We start from the raw sequence: 14,146 nt of genomic DNA, 5'->3' as shown, positions 1-14,146 counted from the left end.
CTAGTGCCTAACCGCTTGAGCTGTAGAATGGCTCACAAAGTCTAATTATAATATTATTTAACTACTTACAGGTTACTGATGTAATAATAATAATAATAATAATAATAATAATAATAATAATAATTCAATTTGAACTGTTCAGCAGCCCAGAGGCCAAAGTTAATTGTATCACAAGCAAAAAGACAAAGAGAATAAACATGTAAAAACAAGCAAAGACAAAATCTAGGCAACATGTGCATTTAGGCCGTGACGACTTTGGTGCCACTTCACAGCCTTGAAGCGCTAAGAAGAGGTAAAATTATATGTGTGTAACTTGTANAGTGGGATTCAAACCCACGATCCCGGTTTCCAAGCAAGCGAAGACAGTACATGCCTTAGACCGCTCGGCTACCGTGACCGGAAAAGGAATATTTTATCAGTCAGTAATTAAGAGTATAAGTTATAAGATATGTTTAAGAGACAGTTTTTGTTCCAGATACATCAATGCCCCTACAAACAATATTAGCAGCTGAACAGTATTACATAATAATAATAATAATAATAATAATAAAATAATAATTTGAAGAAGACGCAAGCTTCGGGATCCCAACTTTTCCAGGACACTGTCTATTTGCATTTACTGTACTTGCAGATGTTTAAGTAAGTTGTTGATATTTCCAATGGAAACATGAGCAGGCTGTTTTCCATTTCTTAACTAATTTTATTAGGACTGACACTATTTTATAACTTATGTTGGAAACGCACTTTTCGCTGGAGAATATTTCAATGCATTACTAATTAAATTTTGTCATTTAAACAGATTGGGGTTATGCGGTAGCTTAGTTGATTGAGGCACTATGCTACATGCCGGAAAGTCGCGGGTTCGATTACCGATAAGTTGAATTTCTTTAATTGACCTAATCCTTACCAGCTGCACTATGGCCCAGGGGGTCGACTCAGCCTCTAACACAAATGGGTGCCAGGAATCTTCCTGTGGGGTAAACGGCGGCCGGCGCGTAAGGCTGACAAACTCACGACCATATGTAAGTCGATTGTCTGGAGGAAATGTGGGAGCCTCGACGTCTCACAACCCTATGGGCCTTCATGGCCTCTTACAGGGATAGCTTTACCTTACAATTAAATAGATTAACTTCAATATATCCTATTAATTTTAAATACTTATAAAGTTATGTTTGTATCTCTTGCATCTGTAATACATATTCGGTCTGCTCGAATAATTTGTATATAATTCAATCTTTTTCTTTTTTAACTAGAGAACTTTTCTTTCAAGGCTTTGCATTTAGAGATTTAAGATAATCTGGCCATAGAACGATCCTAATTGATCGGATCTGTCCCTAAACCAAATTGCAAAATTTTACCTTTAGTTTCTGCGTAGAAATAGTTTCTAAAATTTTCTGTTGTTTCAGGGAACATGAGGACTTGGGATGCATGTCCAGCCGAAGTTCTGTTAGCGACTCCAGTACGTCTGAGGTAGGTAAACTTTTTCTCTTACACTCCACCCTCACCCCCTAATTTTGTAGGGAGAGTTGCCCGGAAAAAGTCGACACAAAACAGTGTGATTATTTTCTTTGAATAGTTCTCTCTTCTGGGATGTCACGCCGTGTAGTCCGTTGAAAGTCAACCGACGTTTCGGAGAAACATATCTCCACCATCTACGGGATCGAAGACTAAGTATAGCAAGAAACCGCCTTGAAAGAAGGTGACAAAGCTAGGCTTATTCTCCGACTCTGAAGATGAAGGCAATATGTCCCTCCGAAATTTCGCTTGACTCTCAACGGACTACGCGGCTTTACATCCTAGAAGATAGAATTCTTCATAACCTCAACCTCTTCATAACCACCGGTGTGAGAACCTCAAATCCTACACGGTTGTTTTCCTTTTATTACCGGTCCGTCTTGACTCCATTGAGGTCTGCGAAACCCACATGAATAGGTTTCGCAAAAAAGAAAATTATAATTTTACTTTGTGGGTCAGGAGTTAATTGTCTAAACTTGTCTAATCTCTGCCGGATTATCAACTGTACCGACTGTAATTTTACTTAATTTTCTTCAGTATCTCTAAATTAATGGCAGAATACCATCTCGAAACTGGCCATGTGCACCTCTGTATAAATAAGCACGCTCATGTAGTCCGCTGTTGCCATTTTGATCATGATATCAGTTAGAATTTTCTCAGTTGATACAGTTCATTAAATAACACAGTTTGTTAGAGGAATATAAGAAGTCTGATGGTGTGCTATCAACTATGGCATTAATTTTAACTGTCCTGGCAGTCTACGTTTCTTTACTTCTCGTTGCAACGTTAAACGAGCTCTTTTTGTTGCATAATGAAAATATATTCCTGAAAATTAGACTAAATATTGACCTATAATTTACTACATGTCTGTAAAAAGTTACGATCCGCTCAGCCTTTAACAGAAATGAGTACTAGGAATCTTCCTGGGGACTAAAGGACGGCCGGAGCATAAGGCTAAAAACCTTATCACCATCTGTGACCCAATTGTCTAGAAAATGTGGAAGCCTCGACGACTCACAATCCTATGGGTCTCCACGGCCTCTTACATGGGAAGATTTATCTTTTACCTTTATCAGTACGAGAAAAAATATCTTTAGTATGTAACGGGGCCACGTGACAAAGCTTCACGACACCTCTGCCATATGTCAGTAGTTTTATCACCGAATTTCGTTAAGACACCTCGTCTAAGTTGTATTGACACTGCGCTTTTGGATCCATAAATCCTCCTTCAATGCGAAAACTGATGTATATATATGTATTTACATATGTGTGTGTTCGATTTACTAACAACATGCGTTATAAAAGGTTTTTAACGCCGTCCAGTGTGATTGATAACTGTTTTTTTTCTCCTTTTTAATCTCTCATCCTTCACATATTTCAATCTTAGAGGCCACCTTCAGAAGGACATGCGTTGTATCAATACATGCGGAAACTACTATTACAATATGATTGGTCAATATCAATACATACAGACAGTATAATCACAATGCCATGAATATAAACTCTGATCCTTTAACAGCTACAGCGATGTGCATGAATACAGTTATAATCAGTTTACTTACAAGTGTGGTTTAAAAAACTTTGTTAAAATTTAGAACCAATTTGGTTCGTGTCCTTTACATTGATTCTCTTTAAACGAAGTTGATTAAAAAGAAAAAAAAAATCAGTCACACTGGACGCAGTTCATAACCTTTTATAAAATTGGTAGTGTGACGGACCAAGAAGAACCAAATCAAATTCAACAAACTGCATATCAGTTATGGAAGGAAAAAGGGAATTTAGCCTAGTCAGAAGTGTGTCACGCAGCCTACAGTGTCAGGTGGGCCCTATTCGCTTTTCATTCGCTGGCTAATGTTACATATTCAACGGTTTCCTTGTTTTTTACGGAATTATTTGATTTTCCTTCCAACGTAAGGCTTGAACACTTCTCTGTGGTGCTGGCATCGTGGGTTATCCGGATAGGTCTGTGATTCTTCTCGATAGGCAGTAGGCAATAGGCCTTGACGTTCTCACGACTGTATGACGTGCCTCACATTCTGGAGAGCTATCGCTTTATGCATTAACCCGTATGACCACCATCATTGTTTTGATGCAAATAATGACATTACTTTAAGAAAATCGTTGTTCAAATATTAAGAAATATTTCTGTTTGTCAGCAGGTAGCGGTCAGCAAGAGGTATCTGCAGTGTCCTGCCCTGGTCACAATTGCACACCTCAAGAAGTTCCTTAGACTCAAGTATGAACTGAATCCCAGTCACTCGGTGAGTATCATGACCGTCTTTATGAGCATGACAGTTTTGTATTTAAGCCCGTTCTTTTCATTACAGGATTGTTAACAGAAATCAAATCAACAGACATTTTGGCAAATGAGAAATAAAAACGAATTTTACTGTAAATTTCTGTGCAGTAGGCTGTTTTGGAGACCTGTTTGCAGGTGCGACATGATATTATAATGAGCCATAGAGAAACAGAGCATCAGAGATTGCATTCAGTCAGTCGTGGTAGGGTCTAGTGGGATTCTGTTACAGGAGCGAATTATTTAGCCTGTTCAGTAGGTACGAGAGTTAAAAAAGCCCCTACTTCTTGAGTTAATAAGTAGCAGAATTGTGAGGATGGGGACAGCTGCTACAGAGAATGGGGGGTTGTGGAGGGGACGGATGTTGCCGGCAACAGCGGCGACGTTAGCTCAACCACTCGTGATAGTACCTATATTGTAGCTATCATCATCATCATCACTGCCGCGCAGTGGACTGACGTCATCACAGTTATGTGAGCCAGCTCTCATCTGCAACTCTGCTACTGCACAAGACTCCTTGCCATAATCCTGCTGCCTGGATTCGAAACCTCAGATTTCAGTATTGATGGTGACAGGTGTTGCAGTTTTAAATTCTGTAGTTCGTTCTTGAAGTCTCTAGGGGTTATATCTAGGCCTAATTGCCACATTTGATTCGTTGTTGTTGATATTATTATTATGAGACGGGATAGCTCAGTTGGTACAGCGATCGGCTTACGGGCTGGACGGCCGGGGTTCGATTCCCGGCAGGAATAAGATTTTTTCTTCTCTTCTCCATGATGTCCAGAAAGGCTCTGGGGCCTACCCAGCCTCCTATCCGATGGTTACCGTGGCCTCTTTCCCCGGGAGTAAAGCGGCCGTGGCGTGAAGCTGACCATTTATCCGCATCCAGTTCCAAGGTGAAGGTTGGCCTTCACTCCTCCATACGTCTTCATGGAATAATGATTAAATAAATCACGGGAACTTTACCTTTATTGTTTTTATTATTATTATAAATACTGTACGAGAAATTGTACTGAATTCAACCTGTTCAGAATAGAGTCCAGGGGCGGGCTCTTATGAAAACAATAATGTTCATTTTCCATAAAAGGCCCGGGGATATCTTGACTAGGTGAGCAACTGTTCGCTTCTGAAGAAGGTTTCTGCTCCGTGGAGTTAGTTCATTCAAAAGTACTTGAGAAAGAATGAATATACGTATATTTGGTAGGACTCCTAGGATGGGGGATCGGCCCATTTCACAGAATTTTTAACATAGAGAATCCAACTCAGAAAAATGGGAACTCCTCTCGCTTTAGACCGCGTAACCACTGTCATTCAGACGCTTTATGGGCTCTATAGTTACCATCATCATCATTGTGGTTAAGATGGTACAGTTAAACCATGTCCAGTTACTGACTGAATCAGGGTAAACAGGGCGGAATTTGTGGACAGGGGATCAGAGGTGGGCCCTTATGGATGCGGCAGTGGTCCTTCAGGTTCCATAGATGAGAGACTATCAGCTTCTCAGAGACTCTCCTTCATGACAGTGGTTGGTTGGGTGAGTGGTTTTTTCTTCAGTCAATCATCACATCCAGACCAATTTTGGCGTCCGTCAAGTCTCATTTTCAGTTGGTGCAGGGAGCAATTTTATCAGTGGAAAAACGGCCGAAGCGTGAGGCTGGCCTGTTTCTCAAGCCGCTGTTGAGGTTAAGACTGCATAAACATGTATTTCCATCTTTTTATGCAGTCTATGTCCTAATGGACTTTCGGGTTCATAAAATGCTGGGAAATTCTTGAGTAGCTGCAGAATTGGCGGTTCCTCCAGAAGGGCTCAGCTCCATGAGTCAGTATGTCCTAATGGTGTACTGCGCCTACCCTCAGCAGTGGAAGTATTGTTAACAAAGGTGCCACATGGGCAGAGCGGTGGTATGCACGGTGGCGATCGTGACTTCCACTGGTGGCGAGAGTAACATTATCACAGTTATCATCATATTGAGCAGGTGGGAGTCCCTACAGGTTGCATTCTGTGCCAGTCTAACGTGGTACTAAAGACAAAGCCTACAGATTAATGGCCGGGTTTATTTTGACAGGAGTGAGAGAAGGGTGCACTTCCAGCAAACCCGGCTGTATGGTTGCCGCTCGAAACTCGCCTAAGATATATGTTATCTTAACTGATATTCCGTGGCCTTCCATAGTCTTTCCAAGCAAATACCAGACAGTACCATGACTACCCATATCCAAGTCCTTACTTGTTTACCGTTTATGGTTTTCTTGACGCTCGAAGACGTTTCAGTTCAAAAATGATTTAACGGAGTTTCGATAAGCGCGCTTCACACGATGTCACTTGTTTCTTCACATGGTGCATCAGGCAGATGAAGACCACGGGTGCACTAACAGACACTGAATGCGCCCGCTTCATTAGTGCAGAGACTGCCCGTTAGTTATGGTAAGTGGAGTTCAGAAATTCGGAACTCTTGCTGCGACAGTCGGTTAATTGCCAATTAGATATCCTATTAGTGGATTTCAGAATATCGCAAATAACTGTTGTTTCATTATGAAGCAGGATTATGGGATATTAGTAACTCTGACGTTCCAAATTTCACAAATCCCTTTACGCTCATTTTGAACTAGATTTTCAGATTGTTAGTTATGATACGAGAGATATCCGGAAAGTAAAGATACAAGTCCAGTGAAAATGGACGGGATTTCTTCTTTTCTTTTTTCAGAAATGACAGGGCTGAGTTCATCTGTCGCAGTCACGGCAAAGTTGTGTTCGCAGTATATTTTAAAATGCCCGTGTCGATTCAAAATCCCACCAAATGTGAGGTTCGTACAGTAATTCGATTTCTTCACGAGAAAGGAGAAACTGCTGCTGAAATTCATCTCGAACTTGTTTCTGTTTTGCAGCGAAGATGTTATGAACAGGCAAAACGTGGCAAAATGGTGTCGTGAATTTGAAGAAGAAGTGATGTTCACGATGAAAAAAGAGAGGAAGGCGATCCATTGTCACTGATGAAATCATACAACAATTGATGAAAACATTCGCGTTGACAGAGGATTAACCATCGATGAACTTTATCACGTCCAGAAGTGTCAAGAACTGTTCTCCATGGCTAAGAGAGCAGGAGGGAGATTCCTACGACGCTGGAAAAAAGAAATTCGGTCCCAAGCGCAATAAGTGCATTGCATCCAAGATCCAAAGGACTATAGAGCCATAGAGAGAGAGAGAGTTAAGATAAATGTCATTAAGATTCTCAAATCTCGCGTTACAGCTATGGGTTCATTGTGAAGTAATTGTTCACGTGTTTAGAGCTTTCTAGTGTGTAAGTTGCTGTCACAATTTCAAATTCCTTGTTGCAGTTGTCAGGTCATCGTGAATCAGGTTGTAATATTAGTTACCGGTTCTTGGTAGCGATAAGTACCATTCAGAATTTCGCATCCTCTTTTTTACAACTGCTCACTATAAATAAATTTTTATTTTTAGTGATAAAAAGTTGCACGTACAGCTGTCAGTTCATTGCGAACTGGGTGTCCATGTCTGATTCCTGGGATAAATGGTGTTCAGAATTTCGCAATCCTTTGTTACTACAGTCGACTTTTCGTAAATTATTTTTAAAATTGCAAGGTTCGATAGGTGGTCTTCGTAGATCTCCCAGTTTTTTTTGTTAAACTTTCGGGTCACTGAAAAGTAAGTTTTTCACGTATACTGACAAATGCCGTTCATAATTTCTGAAATAATTTATTGTTATTGTTGTTAGTTTCTAGTCTATATTTTTGTTTTGTTCGTGTTTACATCTATTGTGTGAACGAAGGACCGCCTCTGTGGTCTAGTAGTCAGAGTTCATGGCTACAGATCCAGATGTCCGGGTTCGATTCCCGGCCCTACCAGATTTTATGAGAAGTAGTGGGTCTGGAACGTGGTCCATTCAGCCTTGTGAGGATAATTGAGGAGCTATTTCAAGGAAATAGAGGCTCCGGCCTAGAAAACTGAGATTAATGGCCGTGGGGATTCGTTGCGCTGACCACGCGACACCCTCTATCCGCCAAAGTTGGCACTAACTTCTCCGACAAGAAGAGGTCGCTAGGTCGGTATAGTTCATTTGCAGACTACAGGCCACGGAGTTTGTTTTTGTGTGAACGAAGACGATAGTAATGTAATTGCTCATCTTTGTATCACCTTATTTCTACTATTCGTGTCATTAAGACAATCTGATGCCAGACTTAATTATAAGAAGGAACTATGTCTTTCCTGTGATAATCACTGAGTTTCCAATGGAACTATACCTCCACACCCTCACACGCCTTCATGGCATTCATTAAGCACAGGAACAAATTTGCCTTTTTCAAAAAAGGTGGCTGCTCTATTTTAAAAACTTGCATGAAACGTCGAGTTTTTTGTCGCTTCAGACACCAGTTATCCTGACTGTTTCACTTGGGTTTCCTCAGTTCCTCCATGTAAATATTACGATAGCATCTTGACCTCTTCTTGCTATATTGTACTTCCTCCTCAGTGCAATACGTAACCCTGTTATTCATAAACTTACGAATCTTGCAATGACCTGTGAACTACAACCTGTGAAACACGTTAAATTACCCCATTCTTTCTTCATGGAGTTCTGCATTACAGTGACGATGGTGTAATTATAAAAGGTGTTGTAAATAGGAAACATCTCAACACAGATTTCTTGGGAAGAACTGATAACCCAGTTTCCTTTGATACATGTACCGCATACAAAACGACGCGTCCAACAATTCCTCTATTGCTGCATATGTTTTCGTTACCAAAGTAACGTTACCGTTGCCTAGCAACGATAGGAGATACACATACAGTCACACGGACTAATGAAAGGGATTTATGAAGTACGTCGATCAGATGGGCTCAGGTGTCATGATATACTTACCAAGCTTCGTAAAGACTGTTTCAAGCATTCATGGACACTGGTGATATCATTAGCATACCAATATTTTATTTAAAAAGAAGGAAAGGATGCTAAAAATGGTACAAGCCAGCATAATAGAATTCGTTACTGCGAGGTCTATTTTCAGTTTTTTGTATCGAATGAAATCGACATGCCCGAGGCAGACAGGCCGTAACAAAACTTGGGGGCCTTATCGAGTCGCTTTCGTAAGTTTTGTATAACATCACATGGAGTAACCATTAGAATGTGCCAATACAAACTCAAATACAAGAAGTTCTGGGAAGAACTAATCACCTACTTTCCTTTAACTAAAAATTGTGGCGTATAGACCCGTTGCTAAGCAGTGACTCGGTAAAGAGCGGCTGTTGCTAGGTAACGTCCGCAACATACACGCAAGCAACAACAGAAAAACGGCATTTTATATGCGGTTCGCGCAGCGACCTTTGCTATACAACTGCGGTGTAAGGACACTCCTACAACAATAGAGGGGCTGTATTTTCTGCGTGGTCTGTGAAGACAATTAGTGAGGTTAGAATACCTCCAACATAGTCCTGCCAGTCGTAGGAGGAGACGAAAAGGGAACCCAATGCCTGGGGTTGTAACTGGGCCACTCTGTTCCTGGGAGATATAAATACGTAGACCTAGCCCTACAGGTTGGGAGGATCTAGAATCTGATACAGTAAAATGTGGTCATGAGTCCCACGGGAATCGAACCCGAGAATGATTGCGGTGGCGAAAGCCAGCAGCAATTGTAAACGACAGACCCATCCTCTCGTTAGAGAGGATGTTACATAAGGACTATGACCGCAAGTATTCAGTTGAAAAAAAATTATTGGTCGTGACTCTCAAGTGGCTTGTCGCCAAGACGAACTGATTGGCGGTAAACCGCCAGTTGTAAAATAACTCTGACTCTGCAGTTGAAGTTGCGTGATATTTCCCGGACGGTAACGACGTGAACACAGAAGCTGGAGAATCGTCATTGTTAAGATTCATTACCAGGAAACGTCTCGTGAAGGCACTACAGAGAAATAGCCATCATTGGGAGCTGTTACAAAACCAGGACAAGCGCAAGTAGACTGTGAAGTCTCAGCGTGGAGTGGTTTGTAGTATGGAAATCAACAATAGTGTTGTAGTTCTATGTATTTGCGATCTGCAAGCGGTCAATAAATCTATTCAATCCAAACCCCGTCTAAAGTCACTAATACACGTGACAGTATTGAGTATTTGCTATGACACGAATCGCATAGAAAACATCGCGTCCAACAGTTCTGCAATGTGTTCGTTTCCGCGGGGAAATGTTTACCTAGCCGTTGCCTAACAATTATAAACGGCATACACAGACATGCACACAGCAAAATGATCCCATAAGCCTTCTTTTGTTTTCTTTTTCAAAATAAGAAAAGCAGACTAAAAGTAGCCTAATAATTAGACTGATGTGGAAGTCGTTAACATTTCTCTGCTTTGGCTATACTTGGTCTTTCTGTCTGTGTGTCTGGGTCTCCCTGTCTCTGTCTATCAATCTATCTATGAGTCCGTCTATCTGTCCGACCATTTATCTGTACATCCTTTGATCTATGTATTTATGCGCCTGCCTGTCCATCCATCTATCTGTCTATCTAACTATGGCTATCTGCCTGTCTGTCCACCTCTTTGTCTATCTATCGATCTGTCTACCTATCTATATGTCTGCCTGGCTATCTATCTGTCTGTCTATCTATTTATATATCTATCTATCAATCTATGACTCTTTCTTCTTTACAACGCCTACAATTAAGAAAATAATAGTCGTTTCCTGCTCCAGGTTTTTCGTGTATGGAGGTATTTTGTGTTCTGATGTTCACTTTCTGTACTAATAGTGTGTGTCTTTGGATAACATTGGCTAGAATTTCCACAGCAGAAGTTAATGCAACTTTCAGTCCAGGCATTTCAAGGTGTAGGAATGGTGAGCTTGTGGGATGAGGCTGGGTTTATGCTTGACCCTACCTATTGCTGTGGTTATCCTTGTAACAGGCCTGAATGGATGTGTAAAATGTCTAAATCAACCAACATGTTACTTGTAACCATGCTACAAGCCGGAATTTCGCGGGTTCAAGTCCCGATGAGGTTATTGGATTTTTTCAATTGACCTAATCCTTCCAGTCGCACTGTGGCCCTGGGGTTCATTCAGCCTCTAACAGAAATGAGTACCAGGAATTAATTAAATAATTTTCCTGGGGAGTAAAACGCGGCCGACGCGTAAGGCTGACAACCTTACCGCCATCTTTGAGCCGATTGTCTAGATAATGTGGGACCCTCAACGTCTCACAACCCTATGGGCCTTCACGGCCTGATACAGGGATAGTTATACTTTTTACAATTAAGAAAACATAATGTAAACTAATGTCTGTAGGGTAGAGTCGTGGGCCTGTTTGTCACAAACGAACGTGAAGAGAGAAGTGAGAGAGAGCGCACTAGGGAACTGTGAGCTGCGTGTGCCGGAAACTGGAGCGCTCGCTAAGCCTCCGGTACAAATCCCGGCTACTTTTTAATATGTGGTGAGGTTACGTGGCCTCATTTGCATCAAACTTTCATTCTCACCGACTTGAGAATACAACATAAGCAGGCAGGGGCAGAGCGAAAGAGATAGAGGAGAGTTTTTTTTGGGGGGGGGGAGTCGGAGAGATCGATGCTGTACGGTTGCAACTCAACCTGTACAACTGCGTTGCGCTCAGCAGCGGCTCAAGTGAGCTTCCGCACATAATTCATAACCCCCGTCACGACGGCCACTCAGGCTGACACTGCCGATCGAATACCACGTGGTTTCGTCACATGTTCTTACTAGAGAAACAGTCTGAAACGAAAATAGACTCAAATGCTCCGGTCCCGCGCATGTCATGTCTCAAAACGGAAAGGGAAAAAACAGAACCTACACTGCTTGAGTACGTCCTGTACGTGATTCTTATTTCTTCGGTAGCATGCATCATGGGGTGCACGCGGTAATGTAGTTGGTTGAGGCGTTATGCTACAAGGCGTAAGGTTGCGGGTTCGATTCCCGATGAGGTCATTAATTTTTTTTCAATTACTAACCCTTCCAGTCGCACTGTGTCCCTGGGGTCCACTCAGCCTGTAACAGAAAAGGGTACCAGGAATCTTCCTGGAGGGTAAAAGGCGACGGGCGCGTAAGGCTGACAACGTTACCACCATCTGTAAGACGACTGTCTTAGAAGTTGTGGGAGCCTCGACGTCTCACAAACCTAAGGACCTTCACGGCCGGTTACAGGGATAGCTTTATTTCTTAGTATGGCTCATGGAATTATTGCAGAGGGCGAAGACTTAGCCCTGCACTGCACAAGTGTGGACAGTGCTTCAATGGACAACCAGGAAAATAATGACAAATGGGGGAGCAAGGAAGCAAGTCAGAAGGAAATAAAACTGAATGTGTGTACTGCTCGATAAAAGTTGAGTGTAAAGATATATGTGTGTGTATATATATAATATATATTTCTTGTGTATTTACTCTTACCTACATACTTATGGAGCTGAGCCCTTCTGGAGGAGCCGCCAATTCTGCAGCTACTCAAGAATTTCCCAGCATTTTATGGAACCCGAAGGTTCATTACCGTGTTCAGAAGAGCCCTCCACTGGTCCCTATCCTCAGCCAGATCAATCCAATCCATACAATCCCATTCTATCTCTCTAAGATCCATTTTAATATTTCCCACCCACCTACGCATTGGTTTCCCAGTGGTCTCTTTCCTTCTGGCTTTCCCACCAATATCCTATATGCGTTTCTCCTCTCCCCCATTCGCGCTACATGCCTGGCCCACCTCATCCTCCTTGACTTCATCATTCTAATTATACTTGGAGAAAAGTACAAGTACAAGCCTCCAACCTCCTGCCACTTCATCTCTCTTCAGTCGAAATATTCTCAACACCCTGTTCTCAAACACCCTCCGTCTATGTTCCTCCCTTAATGTTGCTTGTGTAGGAGGCCTAACAAACACCTGAGTTAAGCGAAAAAGTGTCCGAAACGAATAAGAATTGCCTATACATTGTGCCTTATATTGCAGTGAGATATCTTACTTTTAATGTCCCGTAGCTGTTCTTAGGACCTACATGAAGTCTGAATGAATTCATTTTCGAAGATTCAATAACATACCAAACTTTGGGACACTGCATTACATGACAGTAGTGTCGCTCACACCGAAGACAGCAAATGAAGTAAAACAAAGAAACATGAGGCTTAGGCTAAAATTAATTTTTTTCCCCATTGGCGCTACAGCCCCAGTGGGCCTAGGCCTACCTCCATGAAACTCTCCGTTCCACTTCGGTTTTTCTCGATCTTACACATACGGTAGGACCCTTGGGCGAGTGATTAGCTCGTCGCAAGGCCTCTACCGGTACACAAACACAGAAAAACGCACACAAACATCCATGCCCTGAGTGGGATTCGAACTCACGATCTCGGCTTCCGAGCGAGCGAAGACAGTGCATGCCTTAGACCGCTCGGCTACCGTGACCGGCAAAATTAATTATAACAAAAGAAATTAGGAGTATACACTAAACAAATCTGACTGTGTTTTGTTTTTATGACGACTATGTGCAACGTCAGTCACTATTCATTCGTGTTCTCTGTATAGACACTACAGGTAACGGTAATTTTTTCCTGTGCACTACGCCATGAAGGCGTATGGTGGAGTGGATATATAGATCCACATTTTCTTGACCTCAGCACTAGCTGGAGATGAATGGTCAGCTTCACGCCCTGGCCGCTTTCCCCCGGAGATAAAGCCCTAGTACCCACTGGATAGGAGGTTGGGTGGACTCCAGAGCCGGTCTGGACAACGTGGAGAAGAGAAAATTTTTGTCCCTACCGGGAATCGAACTCCCGCCCATCGGTCTTCCAGCCCCTACTAGTTGCTATACCGACTACGTTATCCCGACTCGTGACACAAGAGGTTTCGGCCTAAAACAAAACAGTATTACAGTAAGTAGCAGATTCCTTAACCACAATAACGTGTACACCTGAAGATGGCCGGGAAGGCCGAAACATGTAGTGACAATAAAACAGGACGAGAGAATATTAACCGACGTTGCACATAGACGGCATAAAAGCAAAACGGAGAATCAGATCTATGCAGTGCAACAGGATGTTGCAGTGTAACAATACTGAATAGCTATTGCTTACAACTGGAAGTTGGTGATGCAGTACAACACATACAAGCGAGGCAGAGCTGTGAATGAGTTACAGATCGGGAGCGCGTCTCAATCTTCAAGACACAATGAGATTTACCTGGGACAGGAGGAGCAATACGTGTTGAACCCCAGGTAGTCCCAAACCGCCAGAAGGTGACCCAAGATCTCTGTAGTCCTGTTGAGCGAGCAAGAGGAGAGGAAAAAGAAGGGGCAAGGCGCAAGCGCGTGCTCCGAAGAAGGGGCAGAAGTGCCGGCCGGATGTTCA

The 14,146-nt window shown here is 42.3% G+C and overlaps 1 protein-coding gene across 5 annotated transcripts in view; it reads left to right on the top strand.

The window, feature by feature from the left end:
- The window catches only part of LOC111861443, a 358,446-nt gene that overhangs the window by 333,442 nt on the left and 10,858 nt on the right, over positions 1-14,146 (top strand). For 4 of the 5 annotated variants that reach the window (XM_023846061.2, XM_023846021.2, XM_023846040.2 and 1 more), the window contains 2 exons: positions 1,407-1,470; positions 3,672-3,776. In XM_023846061.2, coding sequence (XP_023701829.1) covers positions 1,407-1,470; positions 3,672-3,776 — 169 coding nt within the window. The remainder of the gene's footprint in view (positions 1-1,406; positions 1,471-3,671; positions 3,777-14,146) is intronic. The other variant, XM_023846030.2, reaches the window with a different exon arrangement.

This window comes from Cryptotermes secundus, unplaced genomic scaffold (assembly GCF_002891405.2).
Source record: "Cryptotermes secundus unplaced genomic scaffold, Csec_1.0 scaffold126, whole genome shotgun sequence".
NCBI classification, from domain to species: domain Eukaryota; kingdom Metazoa; phylum Arthropoda; class Insecta; order Blattodea; family Kalotermitidae; genus Cryptotermes; species Cryptotermes secundus.
This window is presented reverse-complemented; position numbering and strand designations above follow the sequence as displayed.